Below are 26,581 nucleotides of genomic sequence, written 5' to 3' on the forward strand. Positions count from 1 at the left end.
CACTGTGCTCAGTCTCCTCCTCTGCACCCCACGTGCCCAGCCTCCACTCCTACTCAGCCCAGCCTGCCTGCTTTCTCAGGCCCAGCCCCACAGCCTTCCCCGGTCTCTGGCCATCCTGAGCGGGGCCCCTCCTTACCTTGATCTCCTGCACTTTCCCCAGCTCTGCTGATTCTTTGCCTCCCTCAGCTCTTACGTCAAATGTCACCACTGGGAGAGGCCGCCTAGGACTGTGTCTGAAGAAGCTACCCTGCTCTCCTGCTCTATTTCACTTTCCCATTATTTCCCTCACAGGCTTGTCACCATCTGACCTTATTCCTTGTGTTTATTATGTTTCTCTTCACTGGAGCCAAAGCCTCAGATTCTAGGGGCCTTGCTGACTGGATCCTCTGCTCTCTCCTTGGCTCCTATTTGGTGCCAAGATGTTTCACTGAGTGGAGAAATGAGTGGCTACAGAGAGGGGAGCCCGCATCAGAGGCATAGTGGAAGTCACAGGCCTGGCCATAGCTCTGAATCCTGTGGGTGTATTATGCATCCAGAGGAAAGGGATTTTCGAATGATTCCTTGGCCCCTCACATGGCAGATAACTCTGGGGTGAGCCATAGTCAACCCGGGTGCCCTCCGTCAGGGGCTGAAATCAGGTCACAATAAAGTGTGTGCTCGCAGCTGTGGGTGCTGATGGCATGGAATGCCAGCGCCCACACTGAGGGGCTGGTCAGGAGGCGGGGGGAGGCAGAAGTGGGCTGCAAGTACCCTGCACAGGCTGGACAGCCACAGAGGATGCTGCTTCCATCCACCCACCTGGTGGACACCGGGGGCCCACTGCCCACTAGGAAGTGGGTACATGGAGGAGACCAACAAAGAGAGAAAATCTAGGGAGAGGTGGACATAAACTCACAGACTCAGAGTGAAAAATACTCTGGAACCAATGTGCATATAGGATGTATAACAAGAGGGACTTGGTTTATACTGAGGTCAGAAGTGACCTCCTTGAGGACATGGCATTTGAGGCGAGCCCTAAGGTTGAGTAGGTGAGGGCTGGGTAGGGGCCTGGGATAGAGGGTGGGGCAGAGGGATCACTGAGGGCTGGAAGGTGGTGGCCAGGCCAGGGCACCCTGAAGGCTTGGGTCAGAGTTCTGTGCCAGCCTCAAGGGCACTGGGGAGACACCGAATAGCTGTGGGGAGACACTGAACCCAGATCCTTGCTGATGCCTGGAGGAAAGGTTGAGGTGGCTGAGAGCTGAAACAGAGACCAGTTAGGAGTCACTGCAAGGCCTTGGGGACACATGACACGGCTTTAGATGAGGTGAGAATTGGGCGAGAGCCCTGTAAGCCATTATTTCCTTTGGAAGAGCTCCTACAAAAGACTACATTGTGTGAATAACAAAATGAGCATCTGTGAGTGAGATCTCCCCATGACCCTGGAGGCTTCCTTGGTGCCTCTGTGATAACCTCTATCCTGAATTTCCAGCTTCATCTCCATGGTTTTACTGTACATGTGTCCCTAAACAGTCTTTACTCAGGATTGCGCATTCACAAATTTTACTCTCTCCTGGTCTGTCCTCTCCCATCCTGTGACTACACACCCTTCACTGACTGCTTCCACAGCTGAGAGACAGTGACTGGACGCTTCTACTCCTTTAACTGCACTTCTTCCCAGGGGTCCACGTGCAGATCTTTTTAGGGTATAAACTCGGGAGTGGAACTGCCTGAACTGCCTTGGAGGTGGATGTGTTTCCTTAGTTTCGTTATCTGACGTCAGGTTGGTTTTCTGGGAGGTCACATGAATATACACGCCTAACTTGGCTTCCCCATTTGGGCCAATCTTGTAGCTATGAGTAGGTCACATCTAAATTATTTTGATTTGTGTTTCCCTGATTATGAGCCTTTTCATACACTGTCTTATCTCCTCTGAGAATGCTGTTTATGACTTTTGCCCATTTTCCTATCGGGGAGTTGTCTGTTTCTTCATAATAAGTAAACTTCAACGAAATCGTCTGAATATTAACCTTTGTTAACTATGTGTGTGGTGTCTCCTCTGGGTTTGTGACCTGTAGTCAAGGTCACCCCTGATAGGATACGTTCATGGTCTGGCCTAGGCGGGAGCTTGGGTTGTGGGGGGGGGGTGGGGGTGGGGGAGAGTCACCATTTACATCAGGGACATTTGAATACTTTCTTATGAAAAAGACTCAGACAAGTTTGACTCTTTATTATAGTAAGTTTCCAACAGATAATATAAAAAGGTCTTGAGAAAGACGGTCTTTCTAGTTTGCACAGAGGTAAAACTGAGCTCATAGTGCCCTTGGCTTATTTTTTCTCCTCCTCTACACTATCTTTCCATGAATAACAACAAAAAGCCTTTTACTTAAAAATTTTAATGTAGTTGAGTGAAACAGTTTCTTTCTTTATGGCTTCCTATTTAAAAAGAAATCCTTTGCTGTCCTAAGTCATCATAGCCTATATTTATTTCTCAAAGGTTTAAAGGTTTGCCTTGTCTTTATCTGCAATTTGTGTTTGCATATGGCATGAGGTAAGGGCCCAACTTCATCTAATTCTTCATGGATAACCCATTGTCAGAGGCCCATTTATTGAAAAGTCCATCCTTTCCTCAATGATTTGTGATGACATCTTTGCCATATATTTGACTTTTACATATATGATTGGGTCAGTTCCTGTTTCATTATGTTCTACTGTTATATTTATCTTTCCCTGTGCCAATTACTGTAGTTTTGATAATCTGGTAGGGCAAATCCTCCACCTTGTTCCTATTTAACATTAGCTTCACCTTCATTGACCATTGGCTTATGCATTTCAGTCCTAAGTCCTGTTTTCTTTTGATGGGAACTATGACTCATTCTGGAATTGATTCCAGAAAATTGATTGGAACTATCTCCAGAGGAACCTCTCTGTTCAATCATTCATTCAATAACCATCTTTGAGCACCCAAATATTTACACTCCAGGAGTCAGGTGCTGGGGATGCAATGGCCAATTAACAACAGTGGGAATTTCCACCTTGGGTAACTTTCATCTCTCCATTTAAATCTTCATTAATATCCTTCACAAAGTTTCTTTGTATTGGTAAATTTATTTCTAGGTATCATTTCTTTATTTGGTTGCCATCTCCAGTGATATACTTTGTCAGTTTGCTGCTAAGTATGTGATTGCTTTTATATATTGATTTGTGCACCTAGCAACCTTGTTAAGTAATTGAGGCTTATGTGAAAGAAAGTTTCATTTCTTCTGTTACAATACTTACACTTCAATTCTTTTTCTTGTCTTCTATACTAGCTAAGGCTTCTAAATAATGTTAAAAAAAACATAGCAATAAGAAGCCTTCTTGGTCCTTACTTTAAGGGAATGTTTTAAAACATCACTGAATATGATGACTGGAAGTAGGTTTTTGATAAATACCTTTTACCAGGTTAAAGAAGTTCCTTCAATTCTTACTTTGCAGGATTTTGTTTTTCATCATGAAAGGATACTGAATTTTATCAAGTTCATTTCCTGCACTATTGAGGTAATTTTTTTCCTCTTTAATTTGCTAATGATATTAATTTGCATTAATAAATTTTCTAATGTTAAGCCAAACAGCATATGGAATACCTGGGGCTTGATGGATTCAGTTTACTAATACCTTTTAAAAGACTTATGCATAAATAAAACTGACTTTTAATTTTCCTTCCTTGTACTAGTTTTGGCTGACTTGGCCATCAAGGTTATACTAGCCCTATAAAGTGAGTTAGGGAGTATTCTCTCTTTTCTATTTTCTGAAAGAGTTTGCAAAAGATCTGTTTCATGAATGATTGATAAGACTCTTCCATAAAACTGTCAAGACCTGGTGGGAATATTTCTGCAATATTTACAAGGCTATTCAGGTTTTCTACCTCTACTTTAATCAGTTTTGGTATGTTATAGTATTCTAGAAATGTATCCATCTTGGTAGGTTTTAAATCTTATTGGCATAAATTTGATTATAACATTCCCTTATTATCTTTTTAATCTCTACTGCAAAGTTATCCTGGTTCAGAGGAAGCTCACTGTTCAATCATTCATTCGATAACCATCTTTGAGCACCCAAACATTTATGTTCCAGGAGCTGTGTCAGGTGCTGGGGATACAGTGGCCAACAAGAACAGACATGTTGCTTCACATGTTTTTATGGGTCAGTGGGGACTAGAGATAAAACGACAGGTGGCTGACAGGTGGCTCTTGGGCCAGGGGGCTGAGGGCGGGGGTGGAGAGGTAGAGGGGACCTGATCTGTCACAGGGACTCAGAGAAGACTTTCCCGAGAAAGTGACACCTGCGTGAAGTGAGCCAGGTAAAGTAGAAGGAGGGTGGCAGGCAGGTCAGCTGGTGAGAAAGCCTGGCGGTTGGCAAGGACACCAGGCAGAAACACAGAATGGCTGTGTCCAGTGACAGGCACTGGGTGGAGAGACAAGTCTTGAAAAGGAAGTTATCAAATCACGCAGGTCTCACAAGTTACAAGAAGGAAGGTGTATGGGTTTTACACCAAGAACCCCAAGAAACACTGAAGGATAGAGCTAACCTGGCCAGGCCCCTTGACATTATTATAACACTAATAAATGTTTCTTCAGGGACACTGAAGTTCTGTGAATATCTTGCTGTCTGAAAATGTTCATTGTTTTAATTTTGATTTTTCTTTGGGAAAATCTCAAACAGGGAAGCAATCTACATACATTCCAAGGCAACAGCGTGACTTCACTAACATCATAGGTTTTTCCAGGGGAACTCAAGCACGGAGAATGTATGTGATTAACAAAATCACATTCAGCAGACACGGATGAAGGGTACACAAACAAACCTGTGACTAGAAGGTGGCTCTTTAAAAAACAGGTGACGAAATCCTGCCCCATCTAAGGGACAAGGCCTCTGGCCTTACTCATTAGGAAACCCACCCTGCCATGTGCCACCTCCACACCCCCTGCCGTTCCCCTCTGATAGGAAGGCTCACTCTTCAGAAGCAAGTAGCATCCAGTCCCTTCTAAATCAGCTTACTTAGAAAGCACAAATTAGTTAACATAAATATGGCAATCAGCAGAGGCTTGGTAAATATTAATTAATGGTGCTATAAAAATATTTACTTTTCAAATAGCCTTTTGAAAAATAGGCAAATAGGAAGAGTAGATCTCTCTTAAGCATTTCAAATTTAATATATCCAGAACCAAGCCCATTACCCCATCAAGAACAGGGCATCTCTATAAGACCTGGCTTAGATTCTTTTAAATAATAAAAATAATGACATTGGGGGAGGGGTATAAAGAGTAGTCTATACTAAGATATATGTATTTTATTATGCATTTGTGATAGGTTAGATATATACATGTGTGTATGTGTGTGTGTATCTATCTATCTGTCTATCTATCTACCCACCTACATATCCCCCCCAAACGCAATGCATAAACCTGACTGGACCCCACTTGTGGGCAGGTAAGTTATAAAGGACTATACTGTGAGAGGATTATTGATTTTGCACCAGCTAATTGATAGCATGGAAGTGGTACTAATTCTCCTGGGTGTGGTACTGGGGATACTGTGGTAACGTTGGGGGAATGTCCTTAATTTTAAGACACTTGTGCACATGTTTAAAGGTAGTGTCACACCACCTGCAACTTATATTCAGATGTTCAGCAAAAGGGTGGGGGGAACAAATGTGAACAATTTGGTGAGTTGGAATAAAGGGTGCACAGGTGTTCATCACACAAACCTTTGTACTTTTACATAGATTTGAAATTTTCAAAAAGGAAAAAAATAGACAACAAAAAAAAAAAGCACATGGAGTTACTGCAGCTACAGAAATAAGGTAAGGGGCCTCACAAAGCTGCTGAACAGGTAAAAGAGGAGATAAGATCACATGTGAACAGGTTTTCGGTGACAGGCTCACCCGTGAGATGAGGGCTCAGAGATGAAGCCCGAGGAAGGGTAATCTGAGTCCTCCAGAAACCTGGGACAGTGACTCCCTCTGTGCCCATGGAGCGAAGCGCACAGGGGCTTTCTGAGCAGGGTACCACAGAGAAGGGGCCCTGCACGGTTCTGCTCTCTTCATGGCCCCCAGCACTCACTGCTGCCTCTTCTCACGCTGTAACCTGAATTGTCCCGGAGTCCCCTCTCTGTGCTGCTGCAGTCTTCCTGACTAACCCCTCTCTGTGCTTTACTCTCTACTGTCACCTGCGTGCTACAGGACTTGCCAGAGGGAGCCCTGACCTCTTACTCTGGAGGGCTGGCCCAGGAACTCAGCCTCCTTAGCCACGTATCTGAGAAGGCAGCCCTGCGCATATCACCAGAGAACTCGCCGTCTTGCCTCCCCCAATCTTGCCCCTTTCCTGTAGTTTCTATGTTCCCTGTGTACTGGAGTGTGCAAGAAAATAAAATTCCTGAGATCCCACCAATATGGGTTCCTTAGAGGATTTTGAAATAGTCTTACTAGCTCTCCTCTGCAGCCTGGAGTCATTACGACTTCCATCACCCAAGGGGAGACGCTAAGAGCCGAGAGCAGAGTCACCTATTTCAAGCCCCCTGCTCTCCCTGGGCACCACTCCCATCATCCTCACCAGGCAGCCAGTCTGCCCACCTGCTGTCCTGCTGGAAGGTACAGTCCTCTGGAAGGATCCATTATAAAGGTTTTCCCGGGTAAGGTCAGACTCACTCCTCCTGTCTTCTGCCTACTATTGTTTGTTTCAATCCCTGAGCAAAGTCCTCCACACACACCCCCCCCACCCCAAAACTATGTGTGAAAGCAACAACCTGGCCACAGGGAGGCCTTGTGGGAGGCAAGCTGGGGGAAGCAGAGAGTTTCAGGAAGATCATAGGCCCCAAAAGGCTGTGGTCTAAACAAGCTTGGTCTGCTTTGAAAGCACAACCACACCGACCACTCTCCCGACACCACGGCACCTTTTTATATTCTGAACGTGGCTTCATCTTCCATAAGGGTTTTATAATGAGAAGCATATCAGTTGTGTGGTGTTGAGTTGACCAGTGCAACTGAGGAGGCATTTGCCAACGGGGTTTATAAAAATAAAAAGCAGGCCCCACGAATGACAGAATGGCTCAGGATATAAAAGAAGTAAATATACATGCTCACCTCCCCCTGGAAGCTCTTCAGCAGCGGCGCTACCTGCTTGCGCAAATCCTGGAGGAGAGGGCAGGTCAGGAGACAGCCATTCGAGAAGGAAAGAGAAGAGAAACACTGGTTAAGCCTCCTGGAAAAAGCTCTGAGTGCAGCAATGATTGTCAGTCTATAAAGCATCCGGGCCCACTCCCGTCCCGCCCCTTCACTCATACAACATAGACGGTGCCAAACAGTGCCCATAAGTGAATGACTGACTTGCAGTTGCTTTTATTTCTACTAAATCCTGGTTATATACACCTCCTTTTACGTGTGCTAGGGTCAAACTTTGCTGATATCAGGCTGAGGGGATTTCTTCAGAATGAAATTGGATATTATAATGTAGGTTTGACTTGTTTGTGTCTGAAATGGATTTGGGCCACTGCCCTGCATTTTAGTTGTTACTCCTGAGCCCTGTCAATATGACATATCTATTCTGAATCCAAGTCTGACAATCACTGGAAACTTTATCCCAAGTCGCCAGTACTCATAACACTAGAATATCCCAGAGGTGAGTTCATACAAACTCCTTGAGAATATTTTATTTAAAAGGAAGTAATTGACTAATGCACAACATAGTGATTACATTCAACAATACTGTATTATAAACTTCAGTGTTGCTAAGAGACTAGATCTTAACTGTTCTCAACATACCAAAAAAAAAAAAAGAAACGATAATTATGTGATCTGATAAAGGTTTTTGGCTAACCCACTGTAGCAACCAGACTGTGGTATGTAAATGTATCCAACCAACACGTTGTACACTTTTAACTTACATGATGTTACATGTCAATTACATTTCGATTTTTGAAAAGTGGAGTAACGGAGGAAATGCTTCAAATACCTTTAAAAAACTCGAATGAGGCAACTTCTCCTTTACTGAGAAATGGGACATAGAAGCTATTTACTGAATAAGTTCTATGTGCCAGATCAGATGCAACAAGTCTGGGCCAGGGCATCTGCCTTCCTTGAATTTCCAAAGTTGATGTACATGTCCACATGAAATTGACGAGTATTGGTCAAGATGGACACACACTCATCAAACTGTAACACAGAATGAAAGTCAAATATTATTTCAGAAAAAGAGCCTGACTGCCACTAGAGAACATGAGAGAAAGGCTAGCTTCTGATAATGGAGCTGAACAGCCATTTAACAAAAAGGGGCACTGGGGCCGGAAGACAGGCAGGATTTCTATGAGTAAAGACAGGATCGGGCAAAGAGGCCAGCTGAGTCTGTCTGTGCACTTGCCTCACCTCCAAACCTCTGGCAAAAGCTGCTCACAAGGACGCGAGGGCTACTGGGCAAAGGCGGTCTGCACTCCCCTCCAGAGCACCAGGGGATGTGAGCACGGCTTCAGGGAACACGCAGGCAGCAGCAGAGTAGAGCGGCCACTCACTAACTGCAAGGACCCACCACTTCCGGAGGTCTCCATCCTTAACACAGTCATGTAGAAGGGATAAAACCATCATCAACACAGGTCGCACAGCTCTGGCACATAATAAGTGCCCAGTAATACTAACAACTTTTTCACTTATTATGAGTGACAACATTCTATCGTTTAAGCAAAAGCTTGCTAGCAAATTTAAAGTTAACCTAAATGGACCTGGGATTTTTGTGTATCAAGTGATAGTGGATGAAGTAAAACTCCCCTCGAGGAAGCTGTAGGATTCTGAGTAGCCGGGCCCTGGGTCTACTCACCTCGAGGGAGCCACCCTAGTCGATTGCATGTAAACACGGGCATGTCTGGCACCTGTTCTTTTGGTAACTGACTCACAGCGTTTGTGTTCCTTTGGCTAAGTTCCTAATTCCAAGGGCCTCCCCACCCCAGGGTCCTGAATCCAGCTGCCTCGCTCACCTTTAGGGTGACCCTGAAGCCTGGCTCCTGGGTGCTGGGAGAGGGCTGCAGCTATCTGTGCTGCCCAGGGCTCTTTGTGGTTTTCCCCTGGACCAAGGGCCCTTTACCTCCTGGGGTCAGGAAGCCATCTGAGAATCTGGGAAAGCTACTGATGCTTCCTCCAGGGAAGAAACCCTGCAACTCATTTCACAGAGGCCTTCTCAGAGCCCACCACCATACCCCAGGTTAGGAACCCTTCTCCGGTGGAGCCTGAGCTGCCCACTACCAGTGGCCAGCAGCTGTTAATTTACATTTAAATGTAACTTAATTTAGAATCAGTGTAACTCAACTTAAATTAAAAATTTTAGTTCCTTGGCTGTAGGGGCCAATTTCAAGTCCTCGGCAGCTACTGGGCAGTGTTGCCACAGAGGCTGTCCATCACTGCAGAGTGTTCTACTGGACACAAGTTCTACTGCACCATAAGCTCTTGGCCAAACATCACAGACCCACATTATTTGACAGTGTAGCCCTGTAAAAGTATTTGATCAAGTATAATAATATCCCTTTTATTATACATATTTTCTGCAGAATGCATTCCTAAGTGTGATACCATTAATTCCTTGGAAAAGTCAATACTTTGTTCCTTTTGGGGATCATTTTCTATATTTTTTACACCAAGTTCAATGATTAAAAAAAATTATCAAAATCTCTACCAGCCTCTTCTTAAGTAAAGAAGGCGGTGGCAGGCACAATAACAGCTCCCCGAAGATGACCACCCCCTAATCCCTGTGCCCATGACTCTGCCAGGGGACACAGCAGAGGAAGGGCCTTTGCAGAGGTGATTACCTCGGGATCTCGAGTTAGAGGCATCATGGGATCTCGAGTTAGAGGCATCATGCGAGACGACCCAGGGGTCTGAGGTCATCATGATATTCTTTCTTAAGAGGAGGTGGGAAGGTGAGGGAGGAGGAAATGAGAGGATGGAAGTGCAGGGCAGATGGTACTGGGGCAGGAGCCACAGAACAGGCCCAAGGAGCCAGATGAGGCAAAGAAATGGAGGCACCTTGACACTTCTGAGAGGAGCACAACTCTGCAGCACCTTCCGTCCACAAAGCCCACTCTTGCACCTCGGACCTCTGGCACGTCAGTGAGAGACTTCGGCTGATTTAAGCCGCCGGGTGCATGGCAGTCTGTTACAACGGTCTCAGGAAACTAGAACCTGCGCTCATGGAGCCCCGTGTACCTTCTGGGAAGACGAGGAGGCAGAACAACGAAAGGCACAGGTGGGAGAGCGGAAGGAGAGGGGAGAATGACAGCCCAGCCAGGGTCAGGGCAATGCCCACCCCTGTCTTGAGGAGCAAGCCGCCTGGCCATCATGGCAGCACGTGGTGGGGCTGAAGGGCAGGGGCTCGACAGAGCTGGGAGGGGGCATGGCAGGCCCTCGGGAGGAAGGCACTGAGCTTCTCTGTTTGCTGTTTCTTTTCCAGAGGCTGACTTTGGTGATGGTGTGGCTGCTCCTGCCGTGCTCTCACCAAGCAGACGGGTCTCGGGTAAGCACCCATGTGGGGAAAGAGCTGACACACGGCCATGATGCGGGCGCCGACACGGCATCCATGGCATGCAGCCTGGCCTGCACAGACATGCCGCGGATCTTCTCTCAAATAGAAAAGGCCAAAACCTATATTAATCCAATCTTAAAAAGTAAGATGTGAGCAACTCCAGGGTGATAACTCAATGCAATGCTGCCTTTCAGCTGCAGTGGGAACTGAGGCTGTTTCCAGACCGGGGCTGTGGGGCCCAGTCCTTCCCTTTCCAGGGAGCCATGGCTGAGTCTCAACCCCACCCTCAGGTAGTATGGGAGCAGGTGGGGGCCTCTGGTCTGCTTTGCTGTAGCTGACAGCTGGTAGCACTGGCGGGCCTTGGGCTCTAGAGCGGCTAAGACTTCCTGCATGCCTGGACCTGGATTTGCAGATCTGAAAGCAGCCCGGCCCCAATGTCATGGGATGTGCTTCCTATCACTCTCACACTGGGTCTGTAAGGGTGGATGTGATCACAGCTGGGAGTGGATCCCTTGCTTCCAGCCTGGGGGCTATCTGAGGGCAGGGAATGGGTTGTAGTCATCCCCTCATCTCTAGCAGCTACCTGGGCGATAATTAGCTGAGAAAACCTAGGCACAGAAGGTTGGACTATGGAGGTTGGTTACACTCCACATGAGGCCTGAAGCGCACCTTCCCAGAGTGGCCGCTCCTGCTCCACAGCAGCCCACTCCCCACTGTGCACAGCAGGGAGGGCAGGAGGGGTGGCAGTCGCAGCAGGGCACGGTGCCTGTGGTGTACTCACACGCGCAAGTCTTAGATGAAGAGAAAAAGCACTAAATATTCTCTCTCTCTCACATGTACAAACACACACACACACACCTGATATGTGTGTACTTCAAGTCACCATTTCCAACTTCATTTTTGGCAGCTTGAGAAATTCCTTACCCATGTCTACTGCCTGCAAATAGTGCCCGCTTAGCACTGACACATGGATGCCAGCATGGATGTGCCTGGGGCTGAAGCCACGACCTGACACTGTCATGGCGGGGCGGGGGTGGGGGGGGTTTTGCTGGCTGTGCGGCAGGGAGAGAGACCCCAGCACCCCCATCAGCATGATCTCCTCCACAACCACAGACTGAAGAATGGGGGTCGGGCTAATCACAATCACACTGTGTGAATGAGAATCAGGGAATTGACACAACGTTAAAAACTAAATAATTTAAGGGTTACACACTTCACTCTGTGACAGGTTTTTCAGTACTGTTTTAAATTCACTTCGATCCTACACCACTTATTGAGCAAATGGCAACAAACATTTTAACACATAGAAAGGACATAGAAAGTGATGTCCTTTATGTTATTAATACTGGACGTCTGCTGGCACGGTCGAAGAGAGAATTTCAAGCTGTTTTCCCTTGAGTCCGTGGAGAATAATAAGCAATGCCTATTGAGTGAAGCTTCCATGGAAAAGGGTTGTCATTATTCTCCAAACCACTGATTCACAACTTACTTCCTAGATCAGAAAATTGAAGAGTGAAACGCTATCGAGGAATTTCGGATGTGGTGGCAAAGGCTGGAGAAAACCATCCCAATTTAAATCAACCAGACACAAACCCACAAAAGCATCACACTGCATGCAGCTGTGCGGTGCGAGCAGGAGACACAAAACACAATGCTTGGGCCCACACAGTGTCCATTTCAGCTTTCTGCCATTTTGGGCACCTAGGTGATCTCTGGAAGGTTCTGGGTCCATTTGGGGCCTGGTAATCCCATACCTGACAACGTCTCTCCTCCCTGCTTGCATGTGATGGCAGTGTGGTGGGAGGCGCGCCCCAGAGAACCCGAGCCGGTGGCCACCGAGGCCCACCTTGTGTCTGGAAGGACAAGCAGGAGGAAGGGGAAAGGCTTGGGCCTGTGCATTAACCGAGGTCAGCTAAGAATTACAAGTGCACCTTCAAAATCATGGAATGATCTCCACTTTCAAAGTATTTAACACTCCACGGTTTGGGGATGTCTTACTAAATTTGACAACGCCCTTTCGCTCCATACCACGGTGATTCACATATGTTTCCGGGGACTCTGACTGCATTTAGGTGCACAGTTGTCCTGCTGTGTCCTGCAGTGGCGTGAGTGTGGGGTCCTCTCCCCTCTGGTGCCAACCCAGTCTTATCAAGAGCACCTGGGCAGGGTGGGTGGGGCATGGTCTAGGTCACTTGCAAAAGGCTCAGCTCTGGGACTCTCGGTGCCACCAACACTTGCCCTACCAACCCCCAAACTGGGTCCAGAACATTAGAGACTCAGTCCTGTGACAATGGCCCAGAATCTTCACCTTCTGTTTCAAGCCCTTTTCAGTCCAGGGTGACATGTGCTCAGCTGGCCTGGATCGCCTGGTCTTAGTTCACGTTTTCTTCGCTGTATTTGGTGGCAAAGGGTGGTGATGGGGTTCAAAGGGGCCAGGCAAAACCATGAGACTGGCTTACATTGAAAACCCTGGGAAATGTTCATGCATGAAGAGGTTGCATTTACGTACGTACCCACCCACAGCTGTAAATGCTATCTCCAAACAAATTCAGTCGCTCAGGCCTCAATGCAAGAAAATTCTGACTTCAAAATGTTGTAGGGATAGATTCTGGGAGAAACGCTGTGCAAATCCATGTACTTCACTATGTCCTATACTGTACTGTAAGCTGGGCTGTTATTTTGTACTGTATGAAGAGAAACATACAGCTCGTTAAATGTGATGGCCTTGATTTAGACAGAAGTACTCTGTTTTGAAGAGGCAAAATGCATAAAAGTGTACATATGATAACTGATTGCAAATGATCCCAAGTTACTTTTGTTTTTAAACTGCAGTGGCTTGTATTTTTGGGGTGGCAGCTATGCTTTTTAAGAGTCCTTGTCTTTTAGAGATGTGCACTAAAATATTTATGGATGAAATATAAATTTTGCTTCAGAATAATTTAATGGGGAGGGGTAGTGGCTGAAAGTAAGGATGAAGCCAGTGTGTGGACAGCTTTTACAGAGGATGGCAGAGCACGGGCTTTGATACCCTATCTTATATGTGCTGCAGAGAACGTTTTAAAGACATGATTCCACTGAGACACATGACGCCTTTAGCTGATGGATCACATAGAATAGGCAAAGAGAATTATGGGGCTGGGGAGAGGGGCTGTCTCTCTTAAATCACACCTATCGACTAGTGGCTTGCCATCGTCATCAAGTTAACCTGGAAACCTAAGGGTCACTGGTCCAGGCTCCTGTCTAAGGCTGGCCACCTCTCTGCAGCGACCTGCCGCTAGGCCAAGACCACTCTGCCCCTCCCTCCCAGGTTGGTCCTGGTGTCAGGATGTGCCCCACTGTGGGATGAGGGGGCTTCCAACACTGTGTTACCCAGTGCAAACACTGAAGACTGCCACTTGGGGGGAATGCTGTCTTCAGGGGGACCAAGTAATGTTACTACTAGTCGTCCGGAAATAATCCTCTTTTAAAAATTAGGGCAGCTTTGAGGTGATTCTTATGTAAGTGTCATGCTCACGGCTTTATATTCTGTTTTTTGAGTGGGCGGGCAAAGAGGCAGTTACCCATCCCTGGTTCTCCCGGGGAAATCTAAGGAGAGGGAGTGCCTGAGCTTTCCTCTCCCCAGCCCACCTCATCCCCCACCCTGCCTGGGGAGTGGGGCCAGCTTTCCCTTCACCACTTCACGTGTCTGAGAACCCGGCTCAGCACCCGCCTGTCTCCCGTGTCCTCCTTCTGACCACTCCCGCCGGGACACCCTCAGCAGCTGCCAGGGGGTCCTCACTCCAGGGCCTCCTGTTGCTCTCAGGTTCTGGACAGAGATGACTGTTAGTGGGTGTAAGGCAGGGTCTCTACTGCCATCTGCGCTGTGACCACACTGTGCAAGGAGCTACCTGAAAACCCCTCGGACACGTTGGAACAAAGTTCTAGAGCGGAAAGGAGTGGGACTCTGCTCTAAACAGCCACCGACCACATCTACACCGCCACCAGCTCTCTGGACTATGCAAAACAAAGAGCTGAAAGAACTTTAAAAATACAAATACTCAGTTTCCAGACTAGATAGAGACCATTGGAATGGAATAATTTCCTTTCAAATGCAGAAATTCCTACATAGAGAATCAGCTTAAAGAAAACTTCAGAAAGAGTCCACCATTTATAAATATAATAGAGCATAGTAGATATAACATTAGATTACATATAACTACGCAGTTTAACAAAACAACTTTTCTAAAATGTAATGGCAAATTGTTGATTTTTTTCAAACAAGATATTCAAACTGAAACGAGAAAATGACCCTTTTTCTACAACTTAAATTAAAGCTAAAATATGTACCTCACTGCTGATTCTTCTGGTGGCTGTAGGAGTCTAAAATTCCCTGGTGATGGCTGAATCATCCCCTTGATTCAAAAAAGAAAAACCCAACCTCAGTGCACCCTATCTGTGGCTAGTCCCATGGACGGTGATATATCTGCTTCCCCATTCATCAGCCATCTCTTCTAAAAATGACGTCTATGCATATTTGTCAAGTGTATTTTTATAGTTACCGTGGCGCCGATGAGAAAATCATCATTATCAGCAAAGGAAAGATGCTTCTCAGGACTTATTTCCCTGGGTGTTATTTAAGATTTCTTGAATCCCACTCACCACACATCACATGCACGAGAGCACAGACCAGGTACAAGTTCTTGAAAGCAAGTCGCTATATGCACAGATTGGAGGGCTTGAGAGAAAATAAGTTTGGTGAAAAGTGAAGTTTGTTTTTGTTCCCAGATACAGAAACCCCTGCTCCCCATCTCATCATCTGAGGCTGAATCACGCAGCTATCAATGGAGCACTGTACTTGGGTTAGTTGCATAGATGAATACAGGCTCCTTCCAGTCTTTGTGATAGAAACGGGTAATTTTAAATGGCATTTAAACCAAAGTGTTAAATAAAAAATATCTTTCTATACAACAGCAGACAGTATGTCCTGGCAATTTCTCAAAGATTTTAGTTCACAGATTTGAGAAAATTCCATTAGCTTTAATTATTTATCAGCAGTCAATTTAGATTACTGTTCTTGACCTATTTTTACAGCGTATAGGCCACCCAGCAATGAAATAAATGAATAGTTCTTTTCTACAATGGTTGATTTTCTGAAATAATAGAAATCTAGTTTAAAGAAGGAATGAAACCCCAAACATGTAATTACCACAATATATAACCTGCCACACCGCCTTTGTAGCTGGATAAAATGCACATCTTTGTGAGTTTTTTGGTTATTAAATAAGATTATCTTGAAAGGGATAAACTCACTCATGCTATAATTTCTTCCCATTTAAATTTCTTTGCTCCATTTAAAACATGTTCTGTATCTTGGCAGAAAGTCTCTAATACTGATGGATGCGACTTTAGCATCGTGCCTAATAAAAGTGTAATGGGAAGGAAAGTCAGGGGAGTGTGTGCTGGGCTTGGGCAGAGGGCTCCTTGGGGTGGCAGGGACTCATCTGTGCCAGGCATTGGAAAGCCAAGAGGGAGACCTAAGGAGCCCGGATAGGGGAGGATCCCTGAGTTCCTGAGCACGCATGAGCATGTGATTGCAGCTTGGCAGTATGGGTGAGGCTGAACACCACCAGGCCTGGCCCTCAAAGTGGGGTCTGGAGACTCCAGGGAACTCCCTTCTAGGGGTCCCATGAGGTTCAACTAATTTTGTGACTTGCCTTTTCTACTCTCATTCTTTCACAACATTCAGTGTTTCAGACACCCTATGTGTGACTGATGGTGCAATGGCACACACGCTTGTGTGTTCTTATACTTTAAAAAGTCTGTTTTCATCTCTAACAGTCACTATTGGTAGATTCACACACAGACACAACAGCTCTCTGGAGTCCTTATTCAAGAGACCAAATGTTAGAGAGGGCAGCTCTGAGGTTTCTTGGCTTAGGGTGGAGAACTGCTCTTTGTTAGGACGGCACAGGTGCAGGGCCTGCTGAGGACCTTCTGGTCCTGCGAGGCAGCTGGGGTGACCAGTGACTCTGGGTACAGGCCTCCCCCTGCACCTGTGGGCAGCCCAGCGGCTGGCAGCCTGGACTGGACCCACCCTGCTGGGAGCACAGGCACTTCCTGCAGGACTCTCATCCTGTTAACCGGGGGCTTAGCGGTGGGCAGGGGAGAAGGCAGCCTCAGGTTCCTCTGACTCTCTCTCTCTAAATATTTCTGATTTTCCTTTAGGTCTAATTTCAACATATTCTTCCAGGTCACTTTCTTAATAAATGCCCATGTTTAAACCTTTATTTATTTTTTTTAAGATTTACTTATTTATGCCTACAAGAGCTGGGGTGTAGGCCAGAGGGGTGTGTGTGTGGTGGTGGCGGGGGAGCGTGGTGGTGAGAGGACTCACCAGAGTGGGGAGCAGAACAAGGAGAACCACTAAAATACACTGCTGAGGGGAGCAGCGGGCCAGAAGGGAGAGGTCTGCTGCACCAATGTCTAAACCTTTAGTTTTATTTGAGAACCTGGAAAATACTGCTATTTACATGTCTATACATGAGCAGATTTAGAGTTCATCAGAGAGGAACCACATGTCAAATGCAGACTTTGTGAAATTACCACTTGAGTGTTTAAAGTGTGCAGTGAACAGGCTCATCACAGTCCTGCTATCACGGGGCTTTCAGCCCAACACAGACAATGAGCCAGGACAGTGAGCACCCAACTCCACTCCTGGGACTCCTGATGGTGCTGGGTGCAGAGGAGACACTCAGTGAACACTTGTAGACTGAACAAATAATAAATGTTCTTCCCAGACATCACCAAGCTGACCCTTTAGGGAACCAGTGCAAAGAGGATTCAGAGGCAAGGCGGGGAACACACTCTTGAAGTGCACTCTCCGGAATGCTTTGGAGGGAAGTATGACACCGCTTTTGTCGCCCACACCCACATCCAGATCTTAGGTTTGCTGACATCTGGAAAAATGGGCTATTTTGAAACAGAATGCATATTAATCCTTCAGTCTAGTGCTCTGCTTCTAGAAATTTGTCCATAGGAATGGTCAGAGGTTGGTCCTCCCCTGGTGGCGCAGCAGTTGAGCCTTGGGTTGTGAGGCTGCCCACAGCCTCTGCAGAGCCTCTGCAGCATCATTTTGATCCCCAGCCACCGCCGAGGGCCCCCCCCGCCACATACACACACACAAAAATGGTTGGAGGTTCAGGCAGAAGTTTACACACAAGATGCTTAGTGTTTAGAAGAAAGGAAAATCAGAAACAATGTGTATTCCAACAGCGGGGGATCACTCATTAAATAAATGTTAGTAAAGCAATACAAAGGCACATCAGGCAGTTAGCAAAGTTATTTTCTCAAAGGCTAGCTAACACTATGGAATGATGCATGCAGTTTCCATCCATTCATGGACAAACTCATATTTGCTGGGTAAATATTACAGGCCCTTGGGCACTTCAATTATAAGCAAAACCAATGGGTTCCTTCACCTAGTGGGACCCTGTCGAGGGGATGAGAGACTCTAGTCAAATCACCAATCACTGGAGAACATTTACGGTGGTGAGAGCCTTGAGGAAGAAGCCCATGGGGCTGGCGGATACATATGCTGACCTGGCCCAAGAGAGCAGGGAAGGTTCCTCCGAGGAAGGACACCTGGTCCCTATCAGGAGGGGGAATAAGGGTTGAATGGAGAGAAAGGTGAAAAAAGAAGTCACAAACTACAAAATGGGTTTATAGTAAGAACCCAATATTGTAAAAAGGAATTAATACACATGTGCATGTGTTTGGAAAAGAATGGCAAAAACCATGTCAGTATTAAATAGTAGATGAATAGAATTGCGGCTTATTTTCCATTTTCCTTTGAAAATTGAGGATGGGGGTTCAAGTGATAGTTTAAGAGAATAAGTTGTCTCTTTAAGGATACAGACCAACTGCCCCCTGCAGCTCCTTAAGGACAGGCTCTCCAGACTCAGTGACATCCATGTGGCTACCAAAGGGCCAGAAAAACAGCCAAGCATTATTTCAGTCTGTGCACAACCCACAAAGAAAATGAACACTGTACCTGCTCATGCATAGGTAAATATCCTTATTTCTCCAAGGAAAAACCACTTTATAAGTAAGTGTTAATGGGAAACCTACTGGTCCATCCTATGTGTTACATAAAATGTATATAAAAGACTGTATCAGGCATCCATTCTACAAAGCAGGATGTTACAGCACATCGTTGTTTTAAAATATGTAACATCTGTGAACAAATAAAGAGTAGAAGGATCTAAAGCAACATACTAACATTAAAGCCTAGGCTTACAAGTGATTTATTATTATCTTTTTTATATTATATGAAAATTTCTATAATGAACATTCATTATTTTTTATATTCAAAGGACAAAGACCTACAGACCTCAGAGAATATCTGGGGAGACTGAAAATATCTCAAATCAATACCAAAAGGACAGGGACACCCCCACACAGACCCCAGACAAGAACCGTTGGCATTTGGTCAGGTAAATCACAGAGAGATGGATTTCATCAGGAGATGGAGATTGAAAGCCAGACCTCAAACATACTCCTCCCCACCCAAAGGCCTTACTTCAAGTTTATTCATCATTTTGTGCAACTGGCTCACCTAAAATTAAGCAGCATAGAAACGAAACACCTTTGTCTCAGCTTAATAATCACTACATATTGTTTATTAATATTTACTCACTTCATAGAGCTGCTCAGAGGAATAATTAATAATAAATGATGGGAACATCTACTCACAGACACAGAGCACACTGTAAATGCTTCCTCAAACTCTCAAACACACAAACGGAAACAGAGGCAGGGTCCTTCGTCAGCAGGCCCAGCTCCCCAGGTTGTAGAACAAGGTCCCTGGTGACTCCCGAGCAACTAGTGGGCCCTACAGACATGGAATCCAAAAAGGATCTCACATAAGATCCCCACTCCGTTTTTAATGCTGTAGAGCCATAGGCATAAGAAATGTAGACCATAATTTCTTAATTTCTAAACAGAGCTATTTATACCATACGGCTGGAAACCAAGTCTAAGAAACATCAAGTGACTCAGCGGGCTATAAGGGAATTTAGACCTTTGAATCAGCTTTTATGTTTAAAGATGCTCAGAGGCTTCCCAAGGGATCACTTCAAACCTAGAACTGAGGAGAAATAGAAGCTTGTGGGGCAAAGAAAGGCTTCTGGGGGGGCTTCATGGCCCTCCCCCATGTCAGTACCCCAGGTGGTAGACCACACACTGCTAAAAAGAGGCCTTAACCTCATCCCTCCAAAGGGGGTCACCGTGGAAGAGCTGCTTAGTTTTCTCCAGTCTCATCTGGCAGGTCCAGCCTCAGAGACCCCAGAGGTCAGGGGAGAGGCCGTGGCACCTTAGCAGGAGAAAAGTTGATGGCACTGACCGTGCTGTGGCCTCAAGCCCAGGAGATGCTCTTGTTAGTGACATGCATTCCCAGCTACATGGTTCCCAAGTGCATGCTGGTTCAGACTTTGTACATGTCTCGGGATATCCTGGGTGGGGAAGGGTGGCTGTGTGATGGGAGGGAAGGGCATACTATGTCAACTTGAGAAGCAAAAAAATGTTGCTTCTGAAGGCACCTAAGAGCAACCCACTGTTAAGGCCACAGAAGCTGGTCACCTCAGGGCCTGCTGCCCAGAGCAGTGCCATGGACCTGGATGGCAAGAAGCAGCCTTGAAACTTGGGCTCAAAGGAAATACAAGCGCAGGATTCTTTTAATCCTGTCCCTGGAAATGGAGCCACCGATATGGCCCAGTTCCATAAAAGACCGAGCAAAGCGTGCATGAGAACAGCTCAAAGCATGGAGCCCTCTCCCTCGGCACCAGGGTGGGGGTGTGACTGGATGTAAGTCTGGGTCCATAGAAAATTGTGAAGCTTGACTCAGATTATTAGGTGTTTTTGGTAAACAAATCGCTTTAAAATACTTCTGTATTCCTCTAGCAATCTTTCTTACGCCTGTTACCAAATACTAACTTTCACAGTGTCCTGGAATTTTCTTTGGAATATACAACATGACTGCTTTTTAGTGAAACAATGCAGGAAAGAAATAGTTTAACAAATTCTATATCTCTTGGCTGGAGCTGCCAGCCCCATTTGATGAATCATAGAGAAGTCCATAAATGTCGAGAGCATTTGCACAGACTTGTCCTTTATGACCATATATGGCAAATATAGATCTATTTATCTCCATCATCTCAGCTTTGGCATTTTTCTTACCTTATTGTCTTTCTTAAAAGTCTCCCACTTAGACACACAAGGTCATATACCCAATGACAGTACTAACATTGAAAAACTTCAGGCTGCTTTTGGGTTTTGTTTTTTGATATAAGGACAGGATGTTTCCCATCATGAAATATTTGAGGTGGGTCGAAGTACCTAGCTATTTACATTCTTCCTAACGTCTTAGCTGAACAACTCAGGGCTGTAAAGAATTCCACAAACTTAACCTAAACAAGTTTTCTCCCCCAAAGAATTGTGTTTCTTATCACACATGATAAATAGTGGTTAGGACAGATTTTTTTTTTTTTTAACATAGTCCTTAAATTGATAAATATCAAAAATATTTTCAGGTTTCTAAAAGCAGACTGCAGGAAAATTCCAGGGCCACCTAAGACAGTTTAAGATTCTCCAGGGAATGCTTACTGTATCCACTCACTCATTCATTCATTCATTCATTCATTCACCCAATAAATATGTGCTGAGAGTTAAGCTGACAGTGAATGGCCCCTCCCCTGCTCCCAGGACACAGAATGGAAGGGACAGAGTGCTCCAGGCTTCAGAAAGAAAGATGGGCATGGTTGGGGGAAGGGAAGTGGGTGTTAGTGGGGCTTTGGAATGAAAAAAAGTGGAGAAAAAAAAAGAGGAAAGGGTGCGGGGGCGGGGAAGGTTGTGGGAAGGGAAGGGCGAGGCTGCTGCAGCTGCTCAGTGGGTTGGCACAGGCTGGGTGGTCCTCCCAGGCAGAGGGGTCTGCATGCTGCTGGGCCCTGGCCCTGCCTTACAAGAGTCCAGCCAGAGAGGACTGGGGTAAAACCAGTTACCAGTTTCTATCTTTGATTTTCATATTCACCCTTGTGACAAATGCAAAGTCATCAGACACAACCTTCACATGCTGTGGAAGGCTCACGAAAGGCAAACGATGGCCCTGGTTGTGTAGCTCAGGGCCAGACACTCAGCTGTCCAAGCAGAGGCTGCCATGACTCCCCACCCTGCAGTGTACACAGCAGCAGAAGATTCATCATTCCAGGCCATCAGGAGGCTACCCTGTTGTGTTCAAGGAGACTCTGAAAACAACAGGGTAACTGTGGGGATGCTACATACTTGGGGGACCACCGGAGGGTCTGTTTACAAAAGTGAGTAATATGAATTCAACAGTACTGTCATCTATTGAACTGCTTGATTCGGTGAAATTATTTCAGGATACACTTTCTCTCTAGTCCAAAACTGCCTTAATGAAACCTGTATTTTAAATTCAAGTGTCTAGGCAAAGTAACAAACGCTCCTCCTCAACTGAGGGGGCATAACTCAGTCCTGCCCTGACGAGGTGCCACCTCCACATGTGGTTCTGACACCGAGGGAATTAACAGAATAGGCAGAAGAGAGGGGTTTTATCTTCCAAACCCCTGCGCTACCCTAAGAGAGCAGCACCCCTGTCCAAAGAGATGTTTCTCGATCATCTGCAGGAATGAGCGGCTTCTGCCAGGAAGAGAACTGTGGAATCAGAGTGTGAGGCCTCCAAACATGGCACATCAGGCACCAGTGTGTGGCGCCCCTGACCCCACCCCCTCAAGATAGTGTTTAGCACAGACTCTAGTCTGACCCCCAGCTGGGAGGGAAAGCTGTGAGAAGAGAGGGCGGCATAGAATGCTCAGCACCAGTCCAGCTGGAGAAGACTTCTTCCAAACAAAACATCCCCTTGAGGGGCTGCAGAAATAAAGCTTCATAAATTAAAATATAGTATGAACCTGGGATGAGCTATGTCAGCTGACAGAGCCTGACTGGCACCTTCTGAAGCACCACTGCTCGGATAAGCAAGTCACGCTGGACCCCTCCCGGCATCAGGGGTGCTTCACCTGAGCCTCTCTGGGAGACTGTGCCGTGAAGACATGTCCCTCCGTGTCTGCCTGTCTCCTTCACTCTCCAGATTGCAAGCTCCCAGGACGTGGCCTTGTACCTAACAGCTGTCTGATGGCACATGTCATCTGAATACAGAGCTGGTTCATGAAATGCTGTGCAGGGTTCAGCCGCTCTGTGAATCTCCCTTTCTTACGTAAGCACACCTGCAAAGTCATCTTTACGGTAAAATTCAAGCTGCCCTGGGCTGAGAATGCAGCTCTACCACCTAAGAGCTGTGCAAAGTTAGGCTGCTTATTCAACGTTTCCCTTTCTGACCCTCAGCTTCTTTCCTGTTAGTTACTGGCCTTTTAAGAACAACATGAATCACATTGTAGGCACCCAGTAAATATTTTTGAATGAATGAACATGCACCACAGGGACGCGACGCCACTGTTATGGTGACGGTGCCGACGGTGCCGTGCACACCACTCCGAGTCCCTAAGCTCTGTGTTTACCCATGTGGCCAAGCGCTGCAGTGTTCTCCGCGGTGCTTTTAGTCTGGCCGACAGCAAGGCTGTTTCTTCTGCCCAGGCACTCAGTGGAGGGCCCGGTGTTTGCCAGGGTCCACTCCACAACCCCTGCCCTCACAAGTTCTTCTCTACTCCGTCCCTTTAGCTGCCAAACACAGCTCATGACATCTTACACAGGGCCTGGCAGAGAGGGCTTTCCCCAAACAAATTTCCAAAGATAATCTCTGCCTGCTGGTTTGTGGCCAAGCAAGCTCCCTTAGCATCATCGGTTTCCTGCAGTGCTGCCCCAGCCTCGCATGCTGCCCCTCTCAGGTGGACCAGGGCAAGGACTTCATGTGCTTGACCTGTGGCCTCAAGGCAAGTTTGCACAGCAGGGAATCCAGCACTGAAGGCAAGGAGGCTGCTCACTCTTTTGTTTTTGTAAGAAGTTTGCTGTTCTGAGAGGTTGGATCAGTGATCTTTCCTTTCCAAGTTCCCGTGTGCACAGGGATGCTCTCTTTATATGTTTTAACATGTACCAGAGAGAGATTAAGCTAAGTGAGGCATGCCATTCATGGAGGCTCACTGAAATTATGCCTGCTAATCTTTTAAATTGCAAGAACATTATGCAATACAAAAGGAATCTTAGTGATTCTAAAGCTTTTACCCAACTGAGATAGTTGAAATTTACACAAACACACACTAGAGATAAAGAAGTTCAAGAAGGCTGACCAATCTGGCCCTAACCCCTAGCTTGGAGAAGCAGAAAGATCGGTGGGGGTGGGGTGAGGGGGGTGGGGGGTGGAGGCAAAGAGCAGGTCCAGGACTGGGCAGGCCCTAACTCACATGGATCATTCCACTTGTAGAAGGAAGCTGGGCTCCAGGCCTGGACTGGGCCTTCTCAGGCTGAGCTGCTCTGCTAACCCATACAGACCTCCTTAAGCAGGTCCTTTAGGGTGAGGGTGACGCTGGGCCACATTCTCTGAGGACTTCTGAGGGCATCGCTCGTGTGGCCAGCATTGTGCAGGCGCTGTCCTGTACTACCTCACATCTCAAGAAAAGGGGACTTTTCTCAGGCAAGCATGTCCCCAGCAGAGCAGGAAAGGGTGGAAACCGGCACTCAGTCCCTCATGAAATGGGAACAGAGTGTGGTCCCTCCGCCAGCAGGAGCAGAGTTGAACGAGGAGCCTGCTTGTCCCCCTCAAAGCCTGCACAGAAGGAAGATGTGCATACAAATAATGACATTGGGGATGGGGTAGGGACAAAAGAAAGGCACACATAAAATATGACGGGGGCTCCAGGGAGAGATCTGGTAAGGTTTGGACACAGTGAACTGAGCACAGCAGCATAAGCAATGTATAGAAAGAAGCAAGTGGATCGAAAGATATGTATGGGGGAAACCTACATGGGGGGAGCCATGTGGGAGACGAGGAAAGCTGAGCCAGGCCCCCAAGGGCCGTCAAACTAGGGGACCAGAAACCACCTGAGGCCAAGAGAGCTGGTGGCCACAGCAAGGGAACACAGGGATCAGATGAGGGCTTGTTCTAGGAAGGTTGACTTGAGAGTAGCTTGCAGGACGAGCCAGTGGGGAGAACATGGTGATGAAGACAAGGATTGGGAAATAAAGTACTAGCAAAGGTGGTAAAACCAGAACTGGGGTAGTGGCCATGGAGGGGGAGTAGGAACACTGTGTTGCCCAGAACCAAAACAGAACATGGCAAGAGGAGAGAGATGGCAGAGGTGAAGTCAGTGTGAAAGTTCAAGCCAGAGTGAGGGGGTGGCAGCCCCCCAGCCAGGTGTGAGGAGCACGGGAGGGGAACAGGCCCAGGAATGGAGACGACAGTGAGAAACCTGCTTCCAAACAACTAGGACTTCCCAGTGGGAAATTATAACCTAGAGAACTCAGCCCTGCAACCTGGGGCTCAAGGCCAAGGGTGGGGGTGGCAGTGGGGGGCTCTAGCCAGAGCCCTGAAGGGGACATACACCTTCCAGAAGAGTGAAAGAGGACACTAAGGTCTGAGAAATGAGGCACAAAAAGGGATTTCCAGGTTGGTATGGCCCGTGAAAGGTGCTGGTGAGTGGTACGACCTTGGAGCAAGCACAGGGGGTACAAGCGAGAGGCTAAGACTGGCCTGACCAAAACAGCTCAGACTGAGGGGCAGCTAGGCTGACTCGGGCAGTCGCTGGCCCTGAAAGGCCATGCATAGAGGCCCAGAGGGCACCACGCCACAGAGCTGCTGCTGTGAGGACGTGACGCAACGAAGTCAAAAGGCCACCCATTCCACATGGGCACACTGGAAGGGCGAAGGCCCTGCTGCAGCCTGCTCCCACACGGAGGTTGGATGCTCCTGCCCCAGCACACTGTGGCTTCTCCTCAGGGTGGCTGCTGGGCCACTGCCTCTGGCACTTGGAATGGTTTTATTCTACTCCTGCCACACGCAGCTGGTTCTAGATCATATTGGTTTCTGAAGACAAAGGGCCAAACTCACTCATGGAGAATCTTACTTTCCCTGAAGACTCTCCTTCCACCTGGATTTTAACAGATTCTGGGGTTCTCCTTTAAGGTGTGTTTAGCAATCAACAGATTCTAATAAGGCTTCTCTGTTTAAACAGTAATGAGACAACTGGACTAGTGGTTAAAAAGCTGGTCACTGACGAGGGCCCTGGGAGCCAGTCCAAACCACAGGAGACAGACCCGCAGGCCAGTCAGTCTCCACAGGTGAGGGCAGCACTCTAGGCCTGGGTCTGTGGTGGGCTCTCTGAGTCTCAGGAATGGGCAGCACTGAGCTTAGAAGAGAACAAAGAACCAGGAAGTCTAGTGAAAGTGCCTGCAAATGGGCAAGAGAGCTGCTCTTTCTTGAAGGAACATGTGACAGCGATCTGGGCCCCTGGGGCAGAGCAGTCAGACTGGGAGAAGGCTGACATTAGTAAGGAGCAGTGGAAGGGGATTTTTTGATGCATCCAGGGGAATTTTGGGTGGGTCCTTTCTACCAAAACCAGAATCTTGACCATGTAGGGAAGTCCCACAACTCCAAGTGACTTCTGCTTAGAAGCCTCTGCAGTAGGCAGAGGGTAAGGGTCACAGCAAGGGTCACAGAGACAAAACCCGCAGAATTCTACCCCAAACAAGCAGCAGACCATCCCCCCGGAATCACAAGCTATGGCAGGTCTGCAAGCCCTGCGGCCACCAGTGTCCCTGCCCTGACAGCTAGGACTGGTCTCTAGACTTTCAAATGGCTACAGAGTAAATGGTTAGAAGGAAGTAAACATACTATCCCGATTTTGCCTCTTGGCTGACCAGGCCTAAAACATTACCTGTGATGTAAGAAAAAGTTTGGGGACCCTGACCCAGTTCTCTTCTCTTTACTTGCCTGGCCCTTGCCCTGTCTCAAACATGGGTCCTTGAGAAGGGCGGGCGCACTTCAGGCTGGGACACCAGGCGGAATGGAAGAGCCAGGGTGGGAGCAGTACACGTGCCTCATCTCTAGCATGTTCCACACAGGTGGT

The 26,581-nt window shown here is 47.1% G+C and overlaps 1 protein-coding gene across 5 annotated transcripts in view; it reads right to left on the reverse strand.

Moving 5' to 3' along the window:
* The window catches only part of CUX1 (cut like homeobox 1), a 320,905-nt gene that overhangs the window by 159,665 nt on the left and 134,659 nt on the right, over positions 1-26,581 (reverse strand). For all 5 annotated transcript variants that reach the window (XM_037506894.2, XM_037506893.2, XM_037506891.2 and 2 more), the window contains exon 3: positions 7,100-7,147. In XM_037506894.2, the coding sequence (XP_037362791.1) occupies positions 7,100-7,147 (48 nt within the window). The remainder of the gene's footprint in view (positions 1-7,099; positions 7,148-26,581) is intronic.

The sequence above is a fragment of the Talpa occidentalis genome, unplaced genomic scaffold, assembly GCF_014898055.3.
Source record: "Talpa occidentalis isolate TD23 unplaced genomic scaffold, MPIMG_talOcc4v2.1 talOcc4.12, whole genome shotgun sequence".
Taxonomy (NCBI): Eukaryota; Metazoa; Chordata; class Mammalia; order Eulipotyphla; family Talpidae; genus Talpa; species Talpa occidentalis.